This window comes from Macaca mulatta, chromosome 7 (assembly GCF_049350105.2).
Source record: "Macaca mulatta isolate MMU2019108-1 chromosome 7, T2T-MMU8v2.0, whole genome shotgun sequence".
NCBI classification, from domain to species: domain Eukaryota; kingdom Metazoa; phylum Chordata; class Mammalia; order Primates; family Cercopithecidae; genus Macaca; species Macaca mulatta.
The window spans coordinates 74,700,001-74,727,595 of record NC_133412.1 but is presented as its reverse complement, the minus strand read 5'-3'; the positions used below and the strand labels follow the sequence as shown (position 1 = coordinate 74,727,595).

At 43.6% G+C, this 27,595-nt stretch overlaps 1 protein-coding gene, 1 long non-coding RNA gene and 1 pseudogene across 10 annotated transcripts in view; 1 reads left to right on the top strand and 2 right to left on the bottom strand.

The window, feature by feature from the left end:
* Positions 1–27,595, top strand: part of ZNF592 (zinc finger protein 592) — a 57,225-nt gene that overhangs the window by 19,633 nt on the left and 9,997 nt on the right. For 3 of the 9 annotated variants that reach the window (XM_077937760.1, XM_028850207.2, XM_077937757.1), the window contains 3 exons: positions 7,965–8,094; positions 12,386–14,624; positions 20,474–20,652. In XM_077937760.1, coding sequence (XP_077793886.1) covers positions 12,405–14,624; positions 20,474–20,652 — 2,399 coding nt within the window. In that variant the 5' untranslated portion in view covers positions 7,965–8,094; positions 12,386–12,404. 9 annotated transcript variants of the gene reach the window in all.
* On the bottom strand, positions 6,240–10,060 carry LOC144330069 (uncharacterized). The gene is made up of 2 exons (XR_013395931.1): positions 7,625–10,060; positions 6,240–6,386 (listed from the first exon to the last, which is right to left on the bottom strand). It is a non-coding gene; the product is annotated as an uncharacterized LOC144330069 (long non-coding RNA).
* Positions 23,820–26,327, bottom strand: LOC114679480 (centrosomal protein of 70 kDa-like; annotated as a pseudogene).

Below are 27,595 nucleotides of genomic sequence, written 5' to 3'. Positions count from 1 at the left end.
TATGACCACTGAAGGTCTCTCTAAAATTTTAAGAAGTGAAACAAAAATTTACATATTTGCAAAATGTTTGATTCATAATAAACCCACTTGGGAATCTGTGACTATCTTGAACAATCTTAACTCTGGACAAATGAGCTTGTCAAATTGTTCCTCCTCCTTTCTTTCTTTTTTCTTTTGGAACTGTTGCCCAGGCTAGAGTGCAATAGCATGATCTCAGCTCACTGCAACCTCCACTTCCTGGGTTCAAGCAATTCTCCTGCCTCAGCCTCCTGAGTAGCTGGGATTACAGGTGCCCACTACCATGCTTGGCTAATTTTTGTATTTTTAGTAGAGATGGGGTTTCACCATGTTGGTCAGGCTGGTCTCGAACTCCTGACCTTAGATGATCAGCCCACCTCAGCCTCCTGAAGTGTTGGGAATATAGGCGTGAGCCACTGCACCTGGCCTGTTCCTCCTTTCTAATGGTGGATTACCTTCCTGTAAACACACTGGAATTTACAAAAAGACAATAAGGTAATGAACAATTATATAATATATGCTGGGTGGTGATAAGTGCTGGGAAGAAAATAAAGCAGTGTAAGGGGATAAAGATTGACGGTGGGGTTGGGGATTGGTATCTCATGTAGAATGGTCATGGAAGGTTCCTGACAAAGTGACATTGGATTAAAGGCCTGAAGAAGTGAGGAAGTGAGCCCACCGAGATCTGGTGGGAGAATGTTTCAAGCAGAGGGAATGGTGACTGCAGAGGCTCGGGATGGAGCATGACCAGCATGCCTGAAGAATGTAAGGAGGCCTTTGTGTGCCTGGACAGACTGGGTGAGAGAGAGGCATAGGAGACGGGGGCAGTGCCTTCATCCCGGCTGTGGAGGCTGTGGGAAAGATGGGATTTCACTCTGAGGGAGATGGGATGGTGTTGAAGGGTTTTGAAGAGAGTAGGGACATGATGTGATGTGTGCTTTAACATTTTAAAATTGTTCTCACTCATAGGTGGGAATTGAACATTGAGAACACTTGGACACAGTAAGGGGAACATCGCACACCGGGGCCTGTCGTGGGGTGGGGGGAGGGGGAGGGATAGCATTAGGAGATATACCTAATGTAAATGACGAGTTAACGGGTGCGGCACACCAGCATGGCACATGTATACATATATAACAAACCTGCCCGTTGTGCACATGTACCCTAGAACTTAACATATATTAAAAAATTTGAAAACAAACTATCTTGTTTTTCGAGATGGGATCTCACTGTGTTGCCTAGGCTGGGGTGCAGTGGCTATCCTCAGGTGCATTCCTGGCTCACTGCAGCCTCAAATTCCTGGGCTCAAGTGATCCTCCTGCCTCAGCCTCCTGAGTAGCTGGTACTACAGGCATGGACCACTGTGCCCAGTGGCAACGTACGTTTCAATAGCAATACTCTGGCTGCTGTGTTGGGAGTGACTAGTAGAGGCAAGGGTGGAAGCAAGGAGATCAATTGGCAGGCTTTTGTGGGAACACAGGAGAGAGATGATGGTAGAGGTAGTGAGAAATGGCTGGACTTGAATATATTTTGAAGGTTGTGTTGAGAGGATATGCTTGTGGATTGGATGAAGGGTGTGAAAGAAAGAGAGGTTTAAGCCTAAGCAGCTGGAAGAATGGCATTTTCATTTACTGAAATGGGGAAGGCTGTAGGAGGAAATCAAGAGCTAGATTTTAGACATAGTAGATCTGAGGTGCCTATTAGATATCCAAGTAGAGATCCAAATCTAGAAATAATAATTTAGTGAGTGTCTACTGAGGGGCTTATAAAATAGCAGGAAAGAGAACACTTTACTGAAATGTTCAGTAAACTACAGTAAAGGTAGAAAATTATGATGTGAGGAAGAATAAATAGAGCAAAAGGGAGAGTGAGGTGACTTCTGTGGGAATTCTGTGCGCTTGATGAGCCTCAGTGGTGCCCAAAGATGTTTCCAGTGGATTATGTATGTGTAGGTGCTCAAGAGCAGGGTCTGGGCCTTCAGCTTTGTGCCTTCAGTGCCAGTCATAAGTCTTAGCATTTGGTGATGGTTCCCCTCTCTGAGCCTCAGTTCTCCATGTTTAAAAAATGAAGAGTTTGGACTAGACCAGTGCACTAGAATCACCTGGGAAGCTTTAAAAAAAAAAAAACCCCAAAAGCAGGGATCCATCCTAGACCTATTGAATCAGAATTTTCATGGTGGAGCCTGTGTATCTGTATTTTTAAGTCATTCCCCATGTTACTCTTTTGCAGTCGGTCCACCAGCAGCCTTCAGACAGGCATTTGGAAGCCCCTGGACCAGATAATTTCTAAGAGCCCCTTCGGCTTTAACATCTTGTGAGTCTTGTTAGAATGTTTGCAATATAATTCTGTCCTTGCAATCTTCAGTTGGCGTGGAAAAGGCATGGCAGGGGGAGAGGAGAAGCTGCCTCTGGGCGAAGGACACCTTGCACAGGGCAAGCAGGGGCAGGTACATCAGCCAGGGGGGTGAAGAGACATCCAGGAATGGCTCTGGGAGCAGTGGGAGCCGTGACAACTCACCTGCCATGGGGAGCCAGGTGTGTTAGGTCACGGAAATAGAGGAGAAAGACATGACCCCAACACAGGAGTCGCTCATATACTGATGGCAAAGACTGACGAGCAAACGAATGATTCCAACCCCCTGTGAGAAGTGCTGCCACAGAGGAAGAGAGGCCTGGGTGTCAGGAGAAAAGTGGAGCAGGAGGAGGGCAGAGGACTGGAGTTGCAGCACTCAGAGAAGGCATCAGAAGGGAACTCTGGAGCCGAAGCTTGGAGATGAGGAGTTCTTAGGCAGGTTTGTGTTTGGGGCCCTGGTGGGTTGGGGTATCAGGTATTCTTCTCTAGTCAGGGGGATAGCTCAAACCCTGGCACAGAGGCATGAGAGAGTGTGAGATAACCACCACTGGGGTCAGAATGAAAGGTATCCTGACAAGTTGCTGGAGAGGGGCAGAGACCACATTGGAATGCATCCTCCATGTGAGGCTGAAGGGTTTGAGCTCCATCCCAAACACCATGGAGATTTTGAACAGGGTCATCTTGGTGATCAGATGTATGTTTCACAGCAAATTTTATGGCAATATGTACATTAGAGGGGCTACACTAAGTGGAGGAAAGACAAGTAAAAAAGGTGGGGTTTTTTTGCCTGAGCCCACTGGGACAGCTGTTTCTTATGTACTGCTGAGAATCTCTTTGGGCCATTTTTTGCTGCTGGCTTGAACAGCAGGTGCCTCATAAAATGAAACACTGGCCGTTGACTGACTCAGAACATCTGAGACTTGGAGTGACATAGACCTATAATCAGGCCTCAGATGTGTATTCAAGAGGCCAGTGAGATGTATATGCTATGGAGTCTGCTTGTCCACCTTAGCAGTTAATTTTTATATAGAAATCCGTAAGTTCTAGATTAATTTGCCCAGCCATTGCAGCCTGGCCTGCTCAAGGACTCAGAGATCTTTAAAGTTAGTTTAATTTTACATACTAAACCAATGCCTAACTAGGGTCTTCACGCAAGTAATTTTTGATACCATAGGAGTGAAAGCCAATTCCATGTGGTCACAATTCCTTATTCTTTTAGCTATACCATTCCCAGTCTGGGGTTTTGTTCTGAGGCTCTTTTTTTTCTGTTTCCTCTGATCCTACTGAAGTTTCACTGAGTTCCCTTCGCTGCCACCCATGAAAGCAGTGTCTCGACGATTAATGTTCCTGCTCGAGTTCAGGCAGAGGCTCTGCACATCTTGGGAGCAGCAGCTTACTCTTGAACTTGTTTGCTTGTTCTGACTTTCCCCTTGTCTGCTTCCATTCCTGGTACGACCTAGGGAGACCCTGTCTCTACAAAATTAAAAGATCTGGCCAGGCATGGTGGTGCATGCCTGCAACCCCAACTACTCAGGAGCCTGAGGCGGGAGGATCACTTGAGCCCAGGAGGTGGAGGCTGAAGTGAGCTATGATCACACCATTGCACTCCAGCCTGGGCGACAGAGTGAGACAAACAAATAAATAAAAACTCTTAACAATTACAAGCAGTAATGCAACACAGATGATACCAGTATTTAAGCCATCGTCAGTCGTGTGGGGGAGCAGGGTTGAAAGTTCACCCACAGGTTGTAAAACATCCATCCATCCTTTCTTCCAGTCCTAATACAATGAACAATGGCAAATTCAAGAAAACTTGTGTTTTTTTTTGTCTCACAGTTCAGTGTTCCTTAAATCATGCTGCCTTTCACTTTCATTTTATAAATCTACAACATTTTATTTGCTTCCTTGTCTTATTAAACAGAATATATTGACTAGAGATCAAATTTTTCTTAATGCATTTTGGAGTGCCTCTGCCTCCTTAATGTCCTGTTACTGAGCTTTTATTAATCTACTATTACTGAACTTAGCATTGCTGAAGTAACAGATAACAAAGTTTAATGTTACTTGAAATTTGAAGGCTTTGTTGCAGAGGGGGAAAAAGCTCATGGGTTCAGTGTTAAGTCCTTGTTCTTAGTTCCTCGGAACCTTTTTTATTTTTAGATTTGAATATGTGAATGTTACTACATTTATATATTTTTGTACCTGTGATAATTCAGGATATTTTCTGACAATAGATAAAATCATCTTTTGTCTACATCTTTTATTTCTTTTTTTAACAAGTCACCACCCATCAGGGGTTTAATTCTCCCAATAAAAAGGTCAGTTCAGAGAGGGGCCCTGCCTTGTCCCCATCCAGGGGTGAAGATCTACAGAGCACCCTGGGAATGTCCAAGCCCAGTACATATTTTATTTCAAACTTCAAAATACTGCCCTCTTCTCTCTAGTATTATGAGGTTTGATGAACAAACCTATAATTTAGTTATACTTTCCCCTTTCTCCTAAATTTTCATCTTCTCCAGAAAAAAAAATAGAGCTCTAATTTTTAGGCTCTCATTAGAAAGCTGTTTCATTTACTTTATAACTTCAATCTCTGACATTTCTCAGGACCTCTTCCAACTCTGGTATGTTTTTCTTGAGGTATAGGGAACCCAAACTGCACAGCACATGTAGCTACAGACACAGAGTGGTTTTGAATAAGGGCAGGATCACAAGTTCTAATTTGCTTACAGTGTTCTTTCTGATAATGCCCAGCATTTTCTGGACCTTTTGTGATCAAACATGCAATGTGGTATCTTAAGGGAACAGTCTAAGCTGATTGAACAGTGTAGCTTAAAATCCATTATTCTAAAAGTATAGTTGGTATTGCTTTTCTCTGAGTGTTCCTTCACATTTGCCTTCACTGATGGTCACTTGCTATAATTTTGCCTATTTATACAGCCTCATGAGAACCGGTCTTTTAATTTTGCGTTTTGATTAGGAACAGCTTTAAGGCCATTTGCAAACTTGAAGGTTTTACTTTATTGCTTCTACAAATATTTATTGAGTACCTAATGGGGAATCCAGTGATGAGTGAAATAGATAAGCCTCTTCCTTCATGAAACTTACATCCTAACATTCTTCTACTAGATTATTGGGTCCCAAAGCATTTATATAATTATGAAGACTTCCTTTTTAAAATAAATTTTTCATGAGTCATTATTCGGTAGTGGTGTGTCTAATGGCTGGTCCTTGAGAACACATATGTGGATGTGAAGCTGGGTTCCTTTACGGATTGGAAACCACCATTCTAGGTAATTTATGAAAGCGTAAAGCTCTAGTCCAAAACTAGTCAATGGGTTAAAAAAACTCTACTGGTTATATTTCCCCATGAATGAGAATTACATGAAGACATACATACGGATGCACACAGATAACATACCTTCACCCAAGTTTTATGGAAGTCAGTTGTTATTTTGTTCTGGTTTTTTTTTTTTTTTTTTTTTTTTTTTTTTTTTTTTGGTGGGATCTTAGTATTTAAAGTCTGTAGAAATTTTGTCTACTAGTCTACTAGTTCTGCCATAATTATATATAATCATACTTTTTTTTTTTTCTTTGAGACAGAGTCCTCACTCTGTTGCTTAGGCTGGAGTGCAATAATGCCATCTCAGCTCACTGTAACCTCTGCCTCCCAGGTTCAAGCAATTCTCCTGCCCCTAGTTGAGATTACAGGTGTGTGCCACCATGCCCGGCTAGGTTTTGTATTTTTAGTAGAGACAGGATTTTGCCATGTTGGTCAGGCTGGTCTCAAACTCCTGACTTCAGGCGATCCACCCACCTTGGCCTCCCAAAGTGCTGAGATTACAGGCATGAGCCACAGCACCTGGCCACTGTTTTCTTTTTCTTTTCCTAAGATAGGGTCTCGTTCTGCCACCTGGGCTGGAGTGCGGTGGCGCAATATTGGCTTACTGCAACCTCTGCCTCCCAGGTTCAAGTGATTCTCCTGCCTCAGCCTCCTAAGTAGCTGAGACTACAGGCATCTGCCACCATAGCTGGCTAATTTTTGTGTTTTTGGTAGAGACAGGGTTTCACCATGTTGGCCAGGCTGGTCTCGAACTCCTGACCTCAAGGGATCCCCTGCCTCAACCTCCCAAAGTGCTGAATTACAGTCATGAGCCACCATATCCAGCCAATCATACTGGGTTTTATTGTTGTTGTTGTTGTTTGAGACAGAGTCTCGCTCTGTTGCCCAGGCTGGAGTGCAGTGACGTGATCTTAGCTCATTGCAACCTCCACCTCCTGGATTCAAGAGGTTCTCCTGCATCAGCCTCCCAAGTAGCTGGGTTTACAGGTGCGTACCACCATTCCCAGCTAATTTTTGTATTTTTAGTAGAGGTGGGTTTCACTATGTTGGCCAGTCTGGTCTCCAACTGACCTCAGGTGATCTGCCCACCTCAGCCTCCCGAAGTGCTGGGATTACGGGCGTGAGCCACTGCGCCCAGCCGAATCATATTGTTTTTATACCCTCAAATAATTCCAACAGGGTGATTTGGCATGCTGAGGCCCTTTCAAAACTAAGATGCTCCTTACCCACATCTAGTTGATATGTTTACTTAAATGTTTGGTAAAATTTCCTGGGCAAACTAGTAGACCCTGTAATAAACAATAAGATTTATGTTCATCTTTAAAAAATATTTCCAGATATTCCCTAGGTAGAAACTTATTCTGAGAGATGGTATAGTCGTCAGTCTGCCAGTCTTGGAGTTGTTCTTTACCCCCAAGGGGGCTGTTCATATTGTTGCAAATTCCATTATCTCACCTTTGAGTGAAATTTACTCCCAGCCTCCAAACCAGTGATCCTGCCTTGCCTCTTGACTAGGCCACTCTAGATCACTCAGTGAGCTCACCAGGTCTGGATCTATCTAGCTTGTTCAGTGAGACATGGGGTCTCACTATGTTGCCTAGGCTGGTCTTGAACTCCTAGGCTCAAGCCATCATCCCACCTTGGCCTCCCACCAAAGTGCTAAAAATAATGAAGTTACGTAAGTAATGCAATTTGAAACAAATAGTTTGAATAATTTTAAAATGAAGATAAACAAAAGAGAAAATAATTTTATCTGTTGAGATACTATTTTTTTTTTTTTTTTTTTGAAACGGAGTCTAGCTCTGTCGCCCAGACTGGAGTGCAGTGGCACGATCTTGGCTTACTGCAACCTCCACCTCTGGGTTCACGCCATTCTCCTGCCTCAGCCTCCTGAGTAGCTGGGACTACAGGCACCTGCCATCACACGCCCAGCTAATTTTTTTGTATTTCTAGTAGACACAGGGTTTCACCGTCTTAGCCAGGATGGTCTTGATCTCCTGACCTCGTGATCCGCCCACCTCGGCTTCCCAAAGTGCTGGGATTACAGGCATGAGCCACCACTCCCAGCCGAGATACTTTTAACATTTGGAATATTCTTGTAACCTAACTCCATTCTGGAGTATTTTTTCTAGTCTGTCCATTTGTCTTTCCTCTTTTAATTGTGTGCTTATCACCCTCACTCATTTTTCTAATGGGTTGCTTATCTTTTATTTATTGCTTTGTAAGGGCTTTTTGTTTTTGTTTTTGTTTTAAGGAGCGGAGAGTTTGATAGGCAAGAAGGAAGGGAGAAGACAGAAGGAGGACGCTCCCCTGTACAGAGACAAAGGGAGGGGGGGCTCCAAAGCCGAAAACGGAGGTCCCCACCGGCCACGGATACTGGTCAGGTATATATGCAGAGGCTGGAGGAGGCGGTGTTTGATTTGCATAGGGCTCAGAGGATTGGTTTGACTAGTCATGCCATTCACGTAGAGAAAAAGCTGGCCCTCCCACCCTAGTCTTTTAATATACAAATGCATGATGCCATGACGTTCTACACACGTGAGGATATGTGGGGGTGGCCATGTTGCCAGGAACTTGCAGGGAAAGGGCAAGAAGGCTGCGGGAATCTCCATGTTTGGGTGGACCCAGTTTCTAATGGCCGACTTGCATATCAAAGGTTGCTGGCCTGGCTCTAAGAGCCCGGGCTTTACAAGAAACTTTTCCAGAGATGCTTTAAAACTTCCCAGTGACCCCTTTTCCTACAACACTCCCCCACTGTGGAGATGCCACACTAACTCTGTTAGGGGGTTTTGGGCGACGACTCTTTCTGGCTACTTCCTGCTGAAAAGGGACGTCAAATGGGGAACAGCAGCTAGGGCTCCTCCTGGGGTTGATCTAAGAGTCCTCAGAAGATGGCGTGTCCATGTGTGGTTCAGTTTGTAGCACCATTTGGAGTTTGATTGCAGTCTGATGATTGAATTTCCTTTCCTGGCCCGTGCACCAAAATGATACGGCTCTGATGAGTGAAGGAACACTAGGGTTCTTGGTCCTTATGCCGGTTTAGAGAAAATGACACAGACACGACGTGGAGTGGTTTTAAGGAGTGGAGCATTTAATAGGCAAGAAGGAAGGGAGAAGACAGAAGGAAGAAACTCCCTTGTACAGAGACAGATGGAGGGGGCTCCAAAGCCGAAAGAGGAGGTCCCTCTATAAGGGCTTTTTATGTCTTAGTTAAGATATCAAGGATAATTATATGTTGCAAATATTCCTTTTGATTTGTTGTTTGCCTTTTAACTTTGTGCTGGCAGGTTTTTGGTAAATAGAACTTTTTTATTGGTTTTTTCTTTACAGTTTCTTCTTTTGCTTTATAACAGGGTACATTTTGATTAATTTCTATTTAAAAACAATGTGATGCTTTAGAGCAAGGTTCAAGTAAATATAAACATGTAGGTACACGGTAGAGTACCTTATTCACAGTTATTGATTACTGCTGTTTTTGGTTTTTCTTACTGGGGCTAAATAGAAAACAGGATGTGATCTTTGGCTTTTAAAGGCTTTCAGCTTTGGCATTTAAAACATTCTTCTTAAAAATAGAGAGAGTCTCACTGTGTTCCCCGGCTACTCTCAAACTCCTGGGCTCAAGTGATCCTCCTCCCTTGGCCTCCCAAAGTGCTAAGATTACAGGTGTGAGCTACTGTACCTGACCTAAAATCTCATAAAGTTTTTTTTCTGCTGCTAATATTGAGCTCTCACACCATTTACTAGCTCTGATTTTCCAGCAAAAGATACTCACTTTACTTCTGACCATTCTCAGTCAATCCCTGAGATTTCTCTATGAGGAGAGCTTTACTTCTGATGTAATCTTTCTCTGCTTCAAGCCTCTGCAACTTCATATTAGATAATAGCAAACTCCCAGCTAATCCTTATACACACAATCAACTTCTCCTCTTCTCCCACATGCTTTCTCCATCTCCTAAATGAGAGCTGGGAAATCTGTTCTGCCCTTTCCCCTCAATCTTTTTTTTCGTAGACAGTTTTGTTTTGTTTTTTTGAGATGGAGTCTCGGTCTGTTGCCCAGGCTGGAGTGCAGTGGCAAGATCTCGACTCACTGCAACCTTCTCCTCCTGGGTTCAAGTGATTCTCCTGCTTCAGCCTCCCAGGTAGCTGGGACTACAGGTGTGTCCCAACTAATTTTTGTAGTTTTAGTAGAGACGAGATTTCACTGTGTTGGCCAGGCTGGTCTCGAACTCCTGACCTCAGGTGATCCACTTGCCTCGGCCTCCAAAAGTGCTGGGATTACAGGAGTGAGCCACTGTGCCTGGCCTTTCCTAGACATTTAAAAGAAAGAAAGAACAAAAAAGAAATAAAAAAGAAGCTTATAAAGCAAATATCATGCAGGTGTTTCCTTATAGTTATGATCACCCTGCATAGTAAGTCACTTGGTATTGAGTACCCACTGCTTTCAGTGACATCGGGTATGTTCCTCTTGTTTATGGGTTCCAACACCTCCTACTCCAAGAGACAAACATTTGTTCTGTTCAAAACTTTATATCTCATTCCAGTGGTGTATTCTGCCAACCCATGTTTAGATAATTGGTATTGCACTTTATTATTACCATAATTAGATATCTTCCCAATGGGAGGGAGTATAATTTTCATTTTCTGTGAGAACTCTTATGCAGGCAGATGTGTTTTGCTGGGAGTTGGGAGAGGGGCAAGAACCAAAGCTGGAAACCTGTTGATCCCATGGGGTGGTAAGAGATATACCTCTGCTATGCCACCTGCTGCCCTGTGGTTCTGAGTGGGTTTTTGTTGTTACTGTTGTTATTTTTCCCTTTAAAAATTATAAAAGCAGTCTATCAGCCCCCTAAAAAAGTTTTGAAAAACTAATCCAATAGTAATTCCACTACTCTGCACATAATCATTTTCATTTTTTTTTTTAAATCTTGACTCAAATGCATGCATAATTTTACATTGTTATAGTCTGACAACATTTTTGTATTAGTCTTTTTAAACTTGACATTATAAGTAATTGTCCTTGTTGCTATATAGATTTCATAGTGAGAATTTTTTAAAATTAATTAATTAATTTATTTATTTAGAGATGGAGTCTCACTCTGTCGCCCAGGCTGGGATGCAGTGGTGCGATCTTGACTCATGGCAACCTCTGCCTCCTGGGATCAAGTGATTCTCCTGCCTCAGCCTCCGGAGTAGCTGGGATTACAGGCGCCCACCACCACACCTGGCTAATTTTTGTATTTTTAGTAGAGACAGGGTTTCACCATGGTGGCCAGGCTGGTCTTGAACTCCTGACCTCAAGCTATCTGCCTGCCTCAGCCTTCCAAAATGCTGGGATTACAGGCAAGAGCCACCACGCCCGGCCCATAATGAGAATTTTTAATGACTGCATTACAGCCTATTAAGTATTTTTTTTTTTTTTTTGGTCTTAAGACATTTAAATTCTTTTTGTGTGTGTCACTCTCTTTTGTGCTTTTTAAATAATGCTGTAACATATCATTTTTGCATATAGTTTTTGAGAATTTTTGTTCTTAGGATAAATTTCTGGAAGTGGGGTTCCTGGACCTAAAGTTTGCCACTTTTCTGGTTCTGTGAAGCTACCATACTGCTTTCTAAAAGAATTGTGCCAGTCTGCATCCTGAAAGGTTTTCAACATAAATGTGACATAAGAAACACGTAAGCCAGTAAAGGCCCTGGAGTGCTGAAGCAGATCCAGGTTTTAAAGGGACATGGTGAGGTTTTTCTTCTCCCTCCAGCAGGTTTGAGCCAGCCAGTTTCATGTTTCATCTTAAGTGTGAGTTTTATGAGAATTTCCTAATGGAAGATCTCTCTAGGGCCTTGTGTTTCCCATGTTGCAGTAGTTCTGTAGCTCTGCTTCCCCAGATCATGAAGGAACCAGGTGCATGAAGTTAAAATAGAATTATTATCTTATTCTTTGTATATTAAGTCAAAATAGAATTTAGGCTTCCCCCAAATTGTCAACTGACCAATTTGATAACTGTTGGTACTTTGCAAGTCACCTTGCTCCTCAGGTTTAATGGAGGAGCATTTACCAACTGGTAACAGTTTTAGGGTGAAAAGGAATCAAGTGTGTCTGCTGAACAGAGAAAAAATACCTAGGGATGATGTAATTTTCTAGAGTTTATTAATAAGACAACACAAATAGCAAATCATTTTGGATTTGATTGAATTTATGCAGCAAAAACCCCCAAAGTTATATAAAGTTAGTGAGTAATTGCTAAGAGTAAATTAGCAGAAGAAGTTATAGCCAGGTTCTATGTATTAATCAGTAGTTTTCTAAAGGCTGGAAGTGCTGAGTGGCTTTTTGCTAGTGCACATGATCATGGAGGGATGAGGTTCCCTGAGAAGCTGGGGGAGTATGGTAGGAGCATATTCTTTGTGGCTTTGTAACTGGCCGTCAATTTCCAGGTACTGAGGTTTAAGATCATCCAAGCAGGCTTGTCGCTACATCTCACTACTCTTTCCATCTCTGCCCCCACCTCTCCAGCATTTTAGAAACCTGTTGGGGTAAAACTGAGGTGGGTGGCTTCCTGTCATAGTATGTGGGGTTTTGCATGGGTGTCCTGGCTGTGTGTGCATTAGTTTGATGGGTGTGTAGTGAAGATGGTCCAATGGGACCCTGGTGGTCACTGATTCTGTTCTCTGTTTCTGTTATAGCCCTTGCCAGTATCCAGCCATGGGGGATATGAAAACCCCAGATTTTGATGACCTTCTGGCTGCCTTTGACATCCCAGACCCCACCAGCCTTGATGCCAAGGAGGCCATCCAGACACCCAGTGAGGAGAATGAGAGTCCCCTCAAACCTCCAGGCATATGTATGGATGAAAGTGTGTCCTTGTCTCACTCAGGATCAGCCCCTGATGTGCCGGCCGTGAGTGTCATTGTCAAGAACACCAGCCGCCAGGAGTCGTTTGAAGCAGAGAAGGACCACATTACTCCCAGTCTCCTACACAATGGATTCCGGGGCTCAGATCTGCCTCCAGATCCCCACAACTGTGGGAAATTTGATTCTACTTTTATGAATGGAGACAGTGCCAGGAGTTTCCCTGGCAAACTGGAGCCTCCCAAGTCAGAGCCATTACCCACCTTCAACCAGTTCAGTCCAATCTCCAGCCCAGAACCTGAGGATCCCATCAAAGATAACGGATTCGGGATAAAGCCCAAACACTCTGACAGTTATTTCCCACCCGCTCTTGGGTGCGGAGCTGCGGGGGGCCCAGTCCTGGAGGCTCTGGCTAAGTTTCCGGTTCCAGAGCTGCATATGTTTGATCATTTTTGTAAGAAAGAACCCAAGCCAGAACCCCTGCCCTTGGGGAGCCAGCAGGAACACGAGCGAGGTGGGCAGAACGCAGTGGAACCTCACAAGGATCCGGATGCCACTCAGTTCTTTGGGGAAGCTTTGGAGTTCAACAGCCATCCTAGCAACAGTGTCGGAGAGTCCAAGGGGCTTGCCCGGGAGCTTGGTACCTGCTCATCAGTCCCCCCTAGGCAGCGTCTAAAGCCAGCTCATTCCAAGCTGTCCTCTTGTGTGGCAGCCTTGGTGGCCTTGCAGGCCAAAAGAGTGGCTAGTGTCACTAAGGAGGATCAGCCTGGCCACACAAAGGATCTCTCAGGGCCCGCTAAAGAGGGTTCTAAAGGTAGCCCCAAAATGCCCAAGTCACCAAAGAGTCCCCGGAGCCCTCTGGAGGCCACTAGAAAAAGTATCAAGCCATCAGACAGCCCTCGTAGCATCTGCAGTGACAGCAGCAGCAAAGGCTCACCGTCTGTGGCTGCCAGCTCCCCACCAGCAATTCCCAAAGTGAGAATCAAAACCATTAAAACATCATCAGGGGAAATCAAACGGACTGTCACAAGGATCCTGCCAGATCCTGATGATCCAAGTAAGTCCCCTGTTGGGTCACCTCTAGGGAGTGCCATTGCTGAGGCCCCAAGCGAGGTGCCAGGGGATGAGGTGCCTGTGGAAGAGCACTTTCCTGAGGCAGGCACAAATTCAGGGAGCCCCCAGGGGGCCAGGAAAGGGGACGAGAGCATGACAAAGGCCAGTGACTCTTCATCTCCCTGCTGCAGTTCTGGGCCCCAGGTCCCAAAGGGGGCTGCCCCAGGCTCACAGACAGGCAAGAAGCAACAGAGCACAGCACTGCAGGCATCCACCCTGGCCCCTGCCAACCTCCTACCCAAAGCCGTGCACTTGGCCAACCTGAACCTCGTCCCCCACAGTGTTGCTGCATCAGTGACAGCCAAGTCCTCAGTGCAAAGACGGAGCCAGCCACAGCTTACACAAATGTCGGTGCCCCTGGTCCACCAGGTGAAAAAGGCTGCTCCACTGATTGTAGAGGTCTTCAACAAGGTCCTCCATAGCTCCAACCCCGTGCCCCTCTACGCGCCAAATCTCAGCCCGCCTGCGGACAGCAGGATCCACGTGCCGGCCAGTGGGTACTGCTGCCTGGAGTGTGGAGACGCATTTGCCTTAGAGAAGAGCCTGAGCCAGCACTATGGCCGGCGGAGCGTCCACATTGAGGTACTGTGCACACTGTGCTCTAAGACGCTGCTCTTCTTCAACAAGTGCAGCCTGCTCCGGCATGCCCGTGACCACAAGAGCAAGGGGCTCGTCATGCAGTGTTCCCAGCTGCTGGTGAAGCCCATCTCTGCAGACCAAATGTTCGTGTCGGCCCCTGTGAACTCCACGGCACCAGCAGCCCCAGCCCCTTCATCGTCTCCCAAACATGGCCTCACTTCGGGCAGTGCCAGTCCTCCTCCTCCAGCCTTGCCACTCTACCCAGACCCTGTGAGGCTCATCCGGTACTCAATCAAGTGTCTTGAATGTCACAAGCAGATGCGGGACTACATGGTCCTGGCTGCACATTTCCAGAGGACAACAGAGGAGACAGAGGGGCTGGTAAGCAGACCCTCACTGTTATGGGTATTGGGCCCCTGGCTCACACAGGTTCCATGACTGGGCATGGAGAGGAAAGCTCATTGATATGGGGGCAGTGATGGAATCTTATGAGTCTTAGAAGAGGACATCTGCCTGAATATTTAGTGCTTGGTGTTTGTTGGAAAAGGTGTCCTGCCCATTACTGAGGTGAGACCCTAAATTAGCAAGTGTATTTATGGACATGTCCCATTTCCATTTAGCTTTCCCTCAAAGGGTCTGTCAAGGCCCAGTGTCAGGCCAGAGATAGGTCTTTACTGCATGATCTCCCTCTGGTCTCTGGCAGGTGTCAGCACAGTCTTAGCATGTGACCAAGGAACTTGGGGACAGAGATAGGTGAGTCACCGCCCCTGCACCTCAGTCTGTTCTAAGAACTTTGTCTTTTTTTTTTCACTTGAGACGGAGTCTCGCTCTGTCGCCCAGGCTGGAGTGCACTGGTGGGATCTCAGCTCACTGCAGCCTCTGTCTCCGGGGTTCAAGAGATTCTTGTGCCTCAGCCTCCCCAAGTAGCTGGGACTACAGGCGTGCACCACCATGCCTAGCTAATGTTTATATTTTTGGTAGAGACGGGGTTTCACCATGTTGCCTAGGCTGTTCTTAAACTCCTGGCCTCAAGTGATCTGCCCACCTTGGCCTCCCAGAGTGCGGGGATTATAGGTGTGAGCCACTGTGCCCAGCCAAAGAACTGTGTCTTTAATAAGTTGTTCTGACCTGCAGTGACACAGCTGTTTTTGCAGTCCAGTGACATAGCTGTTTTTGCAGTCCTTTTGTGGAAACTGCAGTAGGGCCAAAGGCAAGGCTGGGGTAGAAGGAAGGAGAGTGGACAGACATGTGGGGCCTGTGGCAGAGGTTTTTGGAGCCTCCTTCTTTCAACTGCATTCTCACCACTCCAGGAAAGCAACTGTGTTTATCTGCTTGTTTTGATTCTTGGTTATGCTTGATGAGATTCATTTAAAAAAAAAAAAAAAAAAAAAAAGGGCCTTCTGCACTGAGAATACCCTTTGGCGCCTTCTGTGTCTGTGTTATGTGTTAGTGGTTTCCCTGAAGAAGGAGGCCTCCAGAAGGTGGTTCTCTTCATGACACAGCCAAACCCACCCCTCATGGTGCTTCCCTAAGCTGATGCTCCAGAGGCCTGGTGGGAGGAAAGCAAAACAGCTCTTTTTGCTTCAGTTCAGCCAGGGGTCTGTGCATGTGTTGGTAGCTGATGAGCTTTGCATGTGTTCTCTGAGTGCCCACTGTGCATGGGCTGGGGGTCTGTGCCAACCAGGGGATGCCTGCAGAAGGGAGTCTCACCTTTAGGAGTTCACAGTGGCCTAGCAAGGGCAGTGGTCACCACCCAAACAGCTACAATATGTGGCCGACTGAGTGGGGCTAAACCAAGGTTGTAAACCTGATTGCATAGAGTGCTTCAGAGGGACTAATTCATGGTGACTCCATGCATGAGGAAGATGCTGTGTGGAGGTGACATTTAAGTTGGGCTTGCAAGGATGAGTTTGGAGGTGTAGGAGGGGCAAGGGTGTTCTGAGTATAGGGAGCAAAGGAGTATGAGAGAGCAGAGTGGGTTTGAAGAAGAGGAAATTGTTATGCATGAGGCTGGTCTTGGGAATATTAGGGTAGAGGTCAGAGGTTGAGTTTGGTGGACCTGTAGGGCTTCTCTGGAGGACTCAGCCCCCCAAAAGGGCCAGAAGGTTCTATAGGATCCCACTATGGCTTCTCATCTTCCCTGGTCTGTTTCAGTTTGCGTTTTTCTTCTGATGCGTCAGATGGGGTATGGTCACTCTGGGTCTGTTCCCCTGGGGCTTCAGTGTTCTTGCTGCCCCAGCATGGTTGAGTTGGGCCAGGTTTATTTTATCTGAGTCAAGGGGCCATGAGGGCCCTTGGCAGTGGAGATCTGATGCCTGGGCCTGGGAGTTTTTCACACTGGTCCTTACGTATCTTCTTTTTTCCTTCTTTCTTTTTTTTTTTTTTTGGGTGAGACGGAGTCTTGCTTTGTCACCCAGGATGGAGTGCAGTGGTACGATCTTGGCCCACTACAACCTCTGCCTCCTAGGTTCAGGTGATTCTCCTGCCTCAGCCTCCTGAGTAGCTGGGACTACAGGTGTGCGCCACCACGCCTGGCTAATTTTTGTATTTTTAGTAGAGATGGAGTTTTGCCATGTTTGCCCAGGCTGGTCTTGAACTTCTGACCTCAAGTGATCCACCTGCCTCGGCTCCCCAAAGTGGTGGGATTACAGGCATGAGTCATCACACCGGGCCTCCTTGTGCATCTTCTAAAATTCGAGGAGGCAGAGGTCTGGGTGTAGGATCCCAGGCTGGCATGGCACATTTCTCATCTTACATCCTCTCTGTGTCATTCTGCCCTAGTGGGAGCTGGAGAAGAGCACCAGCCGACAGGAAGGGAAGGAGTGCACAGAAGGCTATCAGGCCTCTCTCAGCCAGCTCCAAATCCCTCACAAGACCTCTTACCACTGGCTTCTGAGTCTCAGGGAAAGGGTGAACCCTGAGCTATGGGATTAAAAACTAGGCTTGATGGCTGCTGGGCTTGAGTTTTCCACAGGACAGTACCTAGCTTCAGCCCTCATGTCCAGGGCAGGGGGTGGACAGATAGGTTGCGCTCGACACCACAGCAGGGACTGCGGGAACAGCATTGGTTTGAGCTTTCCATCTTCTTCCTGGGAGTCTGCCCTTGAATGGAGCATGCCTCCCTCTGCAGTGACCCAGGGAGTCTTTCATCCTTCCTCTTGCTTTCCAAGCTACGTTGGTGGGGCAGGATGTCAGCCAGATGGATATTGTCATTCCACCCAACACAATTAGTAACAATCCCTTAATATTACCTACTATATGTTCATATTCAGATTTTTCCAGTTATGTCAAAAAATGTCTTTTTACAGTTGGGATTATTTTGAGTCAGGATCTGAACATGGGGCTACACATCACATTTGTTTATGTTTCATAAATAGCTCAATCTGGAACAGTACCTCTTCCCACTCCATCCTAGTAGACACCCTCTTTTCATGCCATTGACTTGTTGAAGAAACTGGGTCATGTGTTCTGAGCATTTTCCAGAACAATTCTGGGTTTAACTGATTGCCTCCTAAGTTTTCCAGAACTTTGAGTTTTGCTGATTACTTCCTCATGCAAGGAATTTTTTCTTCCATGTCCCATATTTTTTTCTGTAGACTAGAAGTTAGCAGTAAAGACTTGATTAGATTCAGGTCAGTTTTGATGGAGGGTGGGAGTGGAGGGTGCTGTGTTCTTCCTGTTTCATAACTTAAGGAGGCACAAAGTGCCTGATTGTCTCACTTTTAATGATGCTGAATTGATGAGAGTGAATTTAGGTGATAATATTCTGATCCCTTCAATGTAAAGCTCCCCACCTTTTACCTAATTATCCATCAGTAATCACTGTTTGAGTCTAATTTTATTGAGTTTCAAAGGATATTTTCCTAATTCTTTGTTTCTTTCGCATTTATTAGCTAGAGTTCTGTATAAAGTATCTTTTTTGCTTCCATGAGGGCTCTTTGGTTACTCTAAAATATAATTTATGTTGGAAAATGGGATAATTTGTTTCTTTTAATTAACAGTTCTCAGAGTTGTGAGTTGATACCCTGAAAATCTCAATTGGTGTTCTAAGAGTCCCTCTTCTATTGTTTTAAAATTGTGGTAAAATACATGTAACGTAAAATTTCCCATCACAATCATTTTGATGTGTACAGTTCCGTAGTGTTAATGTTAGGTATATTCACATTGTTGTGAAACCAGTCTCCAGAACTCTTCATGTTGCAAAACTGAAACCCTGTATTCATTTTAAAAAAGAAACAAACAAACAAAAAAACAATTCCCCATTTATCTTCCTCCTCCTAAGCCCTGGCAACCACCCTTATGTTTTCTGTCTCTAGGAGTTTGACTATTCTAGGATCTCATACAAATGGAATCACACAGCATTTGTCTTTTTGTGACTGGCTTTTCCATTTAGCATGTCCTCAAGGTTCGTCTATGTTGTAGCATGTCACAATCTCCTTATTTTTTGGCTGGGCGCAGTGGCTCATGCCTGTAAGCCCAGCACTTCCTGGGTGGATGAGGTGGGTGGATCATTTGAGGTCAGAAGTTCAAGATCAGCCTGGCCAACATGGTAAAACCCTGTCTCTATTAAACATACAAAACAAAAAACAAAAAAAAACTGGAAAACTAAAAAACAAAAATCAGCCAGGCTGTAGTGGTGCATGCCTGTAATCCCAGCAACTCGGGAGGCTGAGGCAGGAGAATTGCTTGAGCCTGGGAGGTGGAGTCTGTGGTGAGCCAAGATCGTGCCACTGCGCTTTAGTCTGGGTGACAGAGACCCTGTCTCAAAAAAAAAAAAAAAAAAAAAAATTCCCTTCTTGTGTTAAGGCTGAATAATATTCCATTGTGTGTATATAACACATTTTGTTTTTCCTTTCATCCATTGATGAATACTTGAGTTATTTCCACATCTTAGCTATTGTGAACAATGTTGCTATGAACATGAGCATAAAAGTATCTATCTTTGAGACCTTGCTTTTAAGTCTTTTGGGTATACACTCAGAAGTGGCACTGCTGGATCATATGGTACTTCTGTGTTTAATTTTCTGAGATACCACTGTACTATTTTCCACAGTAGATGCACCATTTTATATTCCCACCAACAGTGCCCAAGTGTTCCAGTTTCTCCATATCCTCTCCAGCACTTATTTTGTGTTCTTTCAAACAGTAGCCATCCTAGTATTTTTGAGGTGACCTCCTCTATTAGTTTTATGTTGTAGTGGCTCATTGTTTTTATATATTCAGTGTATTTACATATTCAGTCATTTTTTTAATGCTCATGTTATCCTATCTTTGGTCAGTGGCAGCCCCTTCGAGCTGGCTTCTATATCCCTTTAGGCAACTCCTTTGACCCCACATCAGTGTCTCCCTCTGTGAGTAGGACAGGTGTCCCCTTTACTAAGAAGTTAAGAGGGGCCTCTCCAGCCTGCAGGCACCAGCTAAGTCTTTTACTTTTTCCCTCTGGGCTGGCTGCTTGTCAGAGCTCTGCCCATCAGAGCTCAAGGAGTCTGGTTGTAGGACTTGTACTTCCCCTGGTTTTCTCCTGGGGGTGAGAACAAAGGAGCCGCTACCTAATCTGACCTTGTCTGTGGGTATATTTGCTTAGCTGTGGCTCAGGGAACCCCTGCCCCCCATCCCACCCCCACCCCCCACCCCCGCAACTCTCCTATCCCCCAGAGTGGGCAAACAGGGCTAGAGCAATGGAAACTGACAAGACTATTCAGTCAGTCTATATTGAGAGCCTTCTGAGTACCAGTCAGGGTGGTCTCAGATCCACTTTGGAAGTCACTGAACTACCTGACTAGAGGTGCTGAGCAGGTCTCTACCAGGCCAATGTTGGGGGTAGATGGCAAGAACTACCTCTACTGAGCTATGACAGAGACCCTGGTGGGTCTAGCAGTGCAGTGAGGTCTTAGAATTCAAGATGTGCTTTCGGCCTCTGCACAGGAAAAGCTGGTCCTCTGCTAAGCCACAGGAAAGAAACACAGTCCTAGGGGCAGAACTGGTCTTTGAGAGAATAGAGTCAGGTCTGTCTCCAATTAATAGGGTATCAGACAAAGCTTTCTTGGGTATCAATATCAGCATTCGAAATGAGGTCTAGGAGTGTCAGAAGTGTCCGGCAGAGTTGGAAGAGAGAGTGGTTGGGGGAAGGGGTTATTCTGACCTGTGTGCTAGAAAGCCAGACAGCCCCTGTTGGAGAGCCACAGGCCTATGGCTCCTGCATGATCTGCTTTCTTGGTGTTCTTTCCTAGACCTGCCAGGTATGCCAGATGCTGCTGCCCAACCAGTGCAGTTTCTGTGCCCACCAGCGGATTCACGCACACAAGTCCCCCTACTGCTGCCCGGAGTGTGGGGTCCTCTGCCGCTCTGCCTACTTCCAGACCCATGTAAAGGAGAATTGCCTGCACTATGCCCGCAAGGTGGGCTACAGGTGGGTGCTACCTGGCTTGCTGTCCTGGTATTGCCCAATGGCTGGTCCTTTTCCTAAACCAGAACTTATTTCAGATAGTTTTGGTCTTAAGAGGCTTGAGTTTCAGTCTAACAGGACAAGAGCATTGTATGGTATGTGGACAGACATTTTTTATTTGGTAGCAGACAGGAAGAGCAAGAGAGAGAAGAATAAGGAGTTTAAAAAACTTAAATATTAAAAAATTAGCTTTGAAGTTTTGGGGAGATTAGAATACATATAATACTTTGTCTATTTGGTTTTTAAAAGTATCTAAGTTTAATTTGCTCACAAAGTTATCACATTCAGCACATTAAATGTAAAGTACTGTTTCATTAATGAATGTACTAATTACAGTACTTGGAAATGTTTGCAGGTTTTAACAAATGGGGCTGCAAGATGCCAAACTCAAAGGGCTTTAGTATCTTTCTTTTTGTTAATTTTTGTCAGTTTGTGGCAAAATAGGCAAAACCTGAGACTGGAAGAAAGGATCAGCCTCTTGGTAAAATCAAGAAAACTCTTATTTTAAATGGAATCTCCTCCTTTGTGTCAAACATAAGCAAGAAGTCATTTTCAGGAAAAAGATTAAAGTGAGGGAAAAAGCTTCCCTCTAGAGTTCATTGATCTGTAATTTGTTTTCTGCTATTTGACATTAAATTTTTTTTGGTTTTAAGTTCATTTGACTTTTTTGTGTGTACTTATTATTGTCTTTAGCATTGTGTTAGACACTCAGGATACAAAAATGATTAAGAAACAGCGCTTGCCCTGGTAGGTTACAAACATAAGAACATAAGTAATTATAACTCAGAGTGCTAAGTCCCACAATAGAGAAATGGTCAGGAAGGCTTCCTAAAGGAGATATTAGGAGATTTTCAGGCAGAAGAAGGGGAAACCATATCTGGCAAGGGCCTGAGCAGGAATACCAGCATACACAAAAGGGGTGTCAGGAATGATGAGTATGGTTGTATAGAGGAATGTCAGGATGAATTGTGGGAGTGGGGAGAAATGAGACTAGGGAGTTGGCAGAGGCCAGGCCATGCAAGACCTTGTATTTCTTGGCAGACATTTGGACTTTATCCAATGGACAGTGAGGAGCTACAGAAAAATTTGCAGCAGGGGAGTGATTTGGCTAGTGTATTTTAGAAAGATCATTCTGGGAAGCAAATACATATATTAGTGAGGGGAGAGACTGAAGACTTCTTGAAAGGCAAGTGTGATGATCCAGATGAGATGCTGAGGGCTTCACTGAAGCCATGATCGTGGGAATGGAGAGAAGGTAGATTTGAGAGGGGTTTAGGAAGAAGCATCAAGATTTGATAATAGCTTTTATATGAAATGAGGGATGAGGAGTTTGGCAGAGGCAAGCCCAGGCTATGCAAGACCTTATATTTCTTGGCAGGCATTTGGGCATTTTCCAATGGACATTGAGGAGCTACAGAAAGATTTGCAGCAGGGTAGTAATCTGGCTAGTATGTTTTAGAAAGATCATTCTGGGAAGCTAACACATATATTAAAGTTTTTCAGTGACTCCCACATTTCTGACTTGGGGTAAACATTTTATTTTTATATTTTTTTGAGACAGGCTTTCACTGTCACCCAGGCTGAAGGGCAGTGGTGTGATCATGGCTCACTGCAGCCTTGACCTCCCGAGCTCAGGTGATCCTCCCATCTCGGCCTCCCAGGTAGCTGGGACTACAGGCACGCACCACCATGCCTGGCTAACTTTTTGTGCTTTTTATAGAGACAAGATTTCACCATGTTGCCCAGGCTGGTTGCAAAACTCCTGGGCTCAAGCGATCCTCCCACCTCAACTCCCCAAAGTGTTGGGATTACAGGCGTGAGCCACTGCACCTGGCTGGTATAAACATTTAAAAATGTAGACTGATTTCTTTTTCATCTTATGGAGGATGGAGTATCTAAAGTACATTAAAAACAAGACAAACCTAAGACAGGATTATACAAAGCACTTACCACCAAGTTGCTGAAGAGCATTGCTTGGCAACATCCCAGGCTACATTTTAAACCAAACATCTGAATATGTTTTTACAGTATCCTGTAACACTTAAAAATACCTTTCTAGCCTTGATTTAAGTGTATGCTGCTTGTTCTGAGATCAAATAGTAATACAATCAACACTTAAATATTTATCTTTGAATCTTGAACCCAAGAATTTTTTTTTTTTCTTTTTCTTTTTTTAGATGGAGTCTCGCTCTGTCACCCAGGCTGGAGTGCAGTGGCAGCATCTTGGCTCACTGCAATCTCCACCTCTCAGGTTCAAGCGATTCTCCTGCCTCAGTCACCTGAGTAGCTGGGATTATAAGCATGTGCCACCATGCTTGGCTAATTTTTGTATTTTTAGTAGAGCTGGGATTTCACCATGATGGCCAGGCTGGTCTCAAACTCCTGACCTCAGGTGATCCACCTGGCTTGGCCTCCCAAAGTGCTGGGACTACAGGCATGAGCCACTGCACCTGGCCCAAGAAATTTTTAGTTGTATGGATGGGTTAATACTTCTCATTTTTAATTACATATTTTCTTATGTACAAGTAAAAAGAAATATCTCAAAAGCAATTCAGTTTATCAAACCTTTTTGTAAGGAATGCCAGACCAAATGTGTTGTGATTCAGCTAAAGGGATTACTGAAGACAGTGATATTAAAATTTTCAGTGATCTGCAGTTGAAGTCAGAAGACACACAGAACACTACAGTGTTCATAACAGAGTTGTGCAATCACTACAAACAGTTTTAGAGCATTTTTACTATCCAAGAAGAAACTTAATATCCACCACTCCACCACTTCTTTCATCCCCGTAACCCTAGGCAATCACTAATTTACTTTCTGTCTCATAGCTCTTCTGGACATGTCATATAAGTGGAATTATATAATATTAGCATAATATTTGCAAGGTTCATCCATGTTGTAGCATATATCAGTATTTCATTCCTTATTATGGCTGAATGAGATTCCATTGTGGGGATATACCATGTTTTGTTTATCCATTTGTCAGCTGATGGACCTTTGGGTTGGTTCTACCTTTTGGCTTCATGAATAATGAATAATGTGTATAATGCTGCTGAAGAACATTCATGTACAAGTTATCATGTGGACATGTTTTCAGTTGCTTTGGATACCTAGGAGTAGAATAGCTGGGTCAGATAGTAACTCTATAGGGAGGGGAACATCACACACCGGGGCCTGTCAAGGGGTGGGGGATTGGGGAGGGATAGCATTAGGAGAAATACCTAATGTAGGTGATGGGTTGATGGGTGCAGCAAACCACCATGGCTCTTGTATACCTATGTAACAAACCTGCACATTCTGCACATGTATCCCAGAACTTAAAATATAATTTTAAAAAAGGAAAAAAATAGTAACCCTGTTTAACTTTTTGAGAAACTGTCAGACTATTTTCCAAAGTGACTGCACCATTTTTACATCCCCACCAGCAGTGTATGAAGGTTTTGATTTCTATACACCCTTGTCAACACTTGTTATTGTCTTCTTGATTTGTAACCATCCTTATGGGTGTGAAATGGTATCTTGTTTCCCTGATGGTTAACTGACAGTGTTGATCATGTGCTTATTGGACTCCATCTTTTTTTTTTTTTTTTTTTTGAGACAGAGTCTCACTCTGTTGACCAGGCTGGAGTACAATGGCACTATCTTGGCTCACTGCAACCTCCGCCCCTCCCTGGGTTCAAGCACTTCTCCTGCCTCAGCCTCCTGAGTAGCTGGGATTACAGGTGCCCACCACCATGCCCGGCTAATTTTTGTATTTTTAGCAGAGACGGGGTTTCACCATTTTGGCCAGACTGGTCTTGAACTCCTGACCTCAGGTGATCCCCCGACCTTGGCCTCCCAAAGTGCTGGGATTACAGGCGTGAGCCACTGTGCCTGGCCTGGACTCCATCTTCTTTGGAGAAATGTCTATTCAGATCATTTGCCCACTTCTGAATTGGGTTATTTGACATCTTATAATTGAGTTGTAAGAGTTTTTTATATCTTCTGAATACAAGTTCCTTGTCAGATTTGCTTATATTTTCTCCCATTCTGTGTATGTTAATTTTTTTAGTACATTCTCTTTTTTTTTTTTTGCCCAGAAATTTTTTTTATTATTTTACTTTAAGTTCTAGAGTACATGTGCACAACGTGCCGGTTTGTTACATATGTATACGTGTGCCATGTTGGTGTGCTGCACCCATTAACTCATCATTTACATGAGGTATATCTCCTAATGCCAGAAATTTAAATTTCATTCAGTAGGCTTATTGTTAGTAATTCTAGTTTTAATATTTTGAAACTATTTTTATGTATTATCAGATATAGCAAATAATTATAATATTGTTCTTAAGAATGATTTTCAGTAGAAAAGACAACAGTTACAAATGTAAAATCAGAATTTAAATAAAAATACTGTCTTAACTTCAGCTGGGTTAAATATATATAGTCCCCTCCAAAATATATAGTCCCTGGTTCTTTCCACTAAAAACTCCTAAAATCAATAACATAATAAAACTAAGCAACCCCAAAACCCATACAGTGATCTCTAAATATTATTCTTCACTAAAAGGATCAGTTATTTTGAGAAATGTCTGATTAATTATGAATTTATTTAAAAGTTTAGTGTTATTTTTAGTAAATGTTCAATTCCATTCCCCAAAGGACCTCTAGAACAAACAAACAAACAAACAAAAACAGGATGAGCACGGAAAAACAATGCAGAAGAGGAGGAGAGAGAGGCTTTTCTAGTTTATAAGAGTTATAACCACTCCCAAGATAAAATCAGGTCAAACAAACAAAACCATGAATCTAGCTACATATCAATTTATGTAGCAAAATTACATACCGTCTATCCAAGACGGTATGAGGAACTCTTTTGCACAGATAGGCAAACACTCTGTTTTGAGTGACAATGCGATCTTCTTCCTCCTTTCTTAATCTACAGACTTCCATTTGCAAAGAAGCAATAGTTTCTTGTTGCTCAGTTCGTTTTTTCTTATAATGCTGGCACTTCACCTATAAAGTTTTCTGCTCCTTTTGAAGATCTTTTATTTTATTCTGTTGCTGGCAAGCCCTATTTAGTGATTCATCCTCCAATTCACCAATTTTGGATTTCACACTCTCCATAATTTATTCCAAGTCATTAGCTCGTTGTTCTTGATTGGTTGCTCAGCTGTGCTCTAGCTGAAGTTCATTTCTAAGCTGCTGATTAGTTTCTATAAGCTCCTGTATCATGTTCTGTTGACGTGAGGTTTCTTCCACCAACAATTTCAAATTCTGTCTCATCCTTTGTGATGACTGTTTGTCAAAAATGATGAGATCTTTGAGATCTGTTCTTTTGACTAGAGACAAAGGTTTTAAGCCATGCATCATCAATAGCACATTTATGCTTTCCCATTCTGCTTCTTCCTGCTGTTTTTCAGTCATGAGTCTATCTAACGGTTGATTGGAATCCTGAGGTTTAAGGGCTACCAGAAACATAGTTTCTTTTGTAGAATCAAAAGAAACAGACATTGGCAATTAAAAAATTTGAGTTGCCTCAGTCATAGCATACTACTCTTGCACTTTACACCTGGTCATTCAGGTTGATCTCAATGAAATGATCACCCAGCAAGTCTCATGTCTGAAACTGGATCTTCATCTTCCTCAGTCGCCACCTCCCACCAGCCAGTACATTCTCAAGATACCTATGTTCCATTTTATTGAAATCTACTACAGAGTTTTACAATATTATTTTATGTTTTGTATTATTTTTGCTTTTACTTGATAATGTAAAAAGTCTCTATATATGGTTATTTATATAATATAAATATATATATAATTTATATGTATTTTATGTAAAATATGCATACACATATTTCAGAATTTTATAAATTGTTCTGTTCTTTGTTAATAATTTGGAGAGTGGCTAATGATGTCATAAGGAAGCAAGTTTAGACTGTTTTAATGTTATTTTCTTATTTGTGATTATTAACAAAGTTAAATACTTTATGTTGTTTATCTTTTCTAAAACTACATATTTCATAACATATGATTCTATAATTGCCTATTTTCTCTTAAGCTGTGGTCAAGTGCAGTGTCATATGGTTGGCACTCTTTTCTGCACACTTTCTCATCAACTTGTAAACCCCGTTGGATTCAGTCCTTCATTGAGGGTACTTTGCATGTGTTCTCACTTTCAGTGAGGTTTCTCGAAGAAATGTCTACAAGATACATAGAAGGAATTTTCAGTAGCATTCGAGAAGGATATATTTCTACTGTTTCTGCAGGAGTTTGGTCAAACGGCACAAATAAAGCCACTTAAGAGATTCTTTACACGTATCAGGTGTACTTGGCCACTTTGGATGAATGTGGAATTATGTGCTTTTTTCTCCTCATAATACTTTGTAGTGTGGAAATACTTGTGTGTGCTAGAAGTTGGTTTCACTCTTCTGTTTAGCAGGAGAGAAAGGAAAATTAAGTAAGTAGCTTGTATAGAAGCCCTAATTTAAAGCGTACACAAATTTAGTAATGAATGCTCTATGGAGTTCACTGCAAAAAGCTTTCTGGTTCTGTGGGCTGCTCTTCGTTGCTAATTAAATTTTCGAAGGTGATTCTCTACCCTTCCCTTCCAATACATACAAGGAAGAAAAAAGATTGTTCAGGATTCTGTGGTGATTTATGTGGACTGTGAAAATGTATCACACCTGTAATCCCAGCAATTTGGGAGGCTGAAGTCGGTGGATCACCCGAGGTCAGGAGTTCAAGACCAGCCTGGCCAACATGGTGAAACCCTGTCTCTACTAAAAATACAAAAGTAAACTGGGTGTGGTGGCAGGTGCCTGTAATCCCAGCTACTTGGGAGGCTGAGACAGGAGAATCGCTTGAAACCAGGAGGCGGAGGTTGCAGTGAGCCGAGATTGTGCCACTGCACTCCAACCTGGGTGA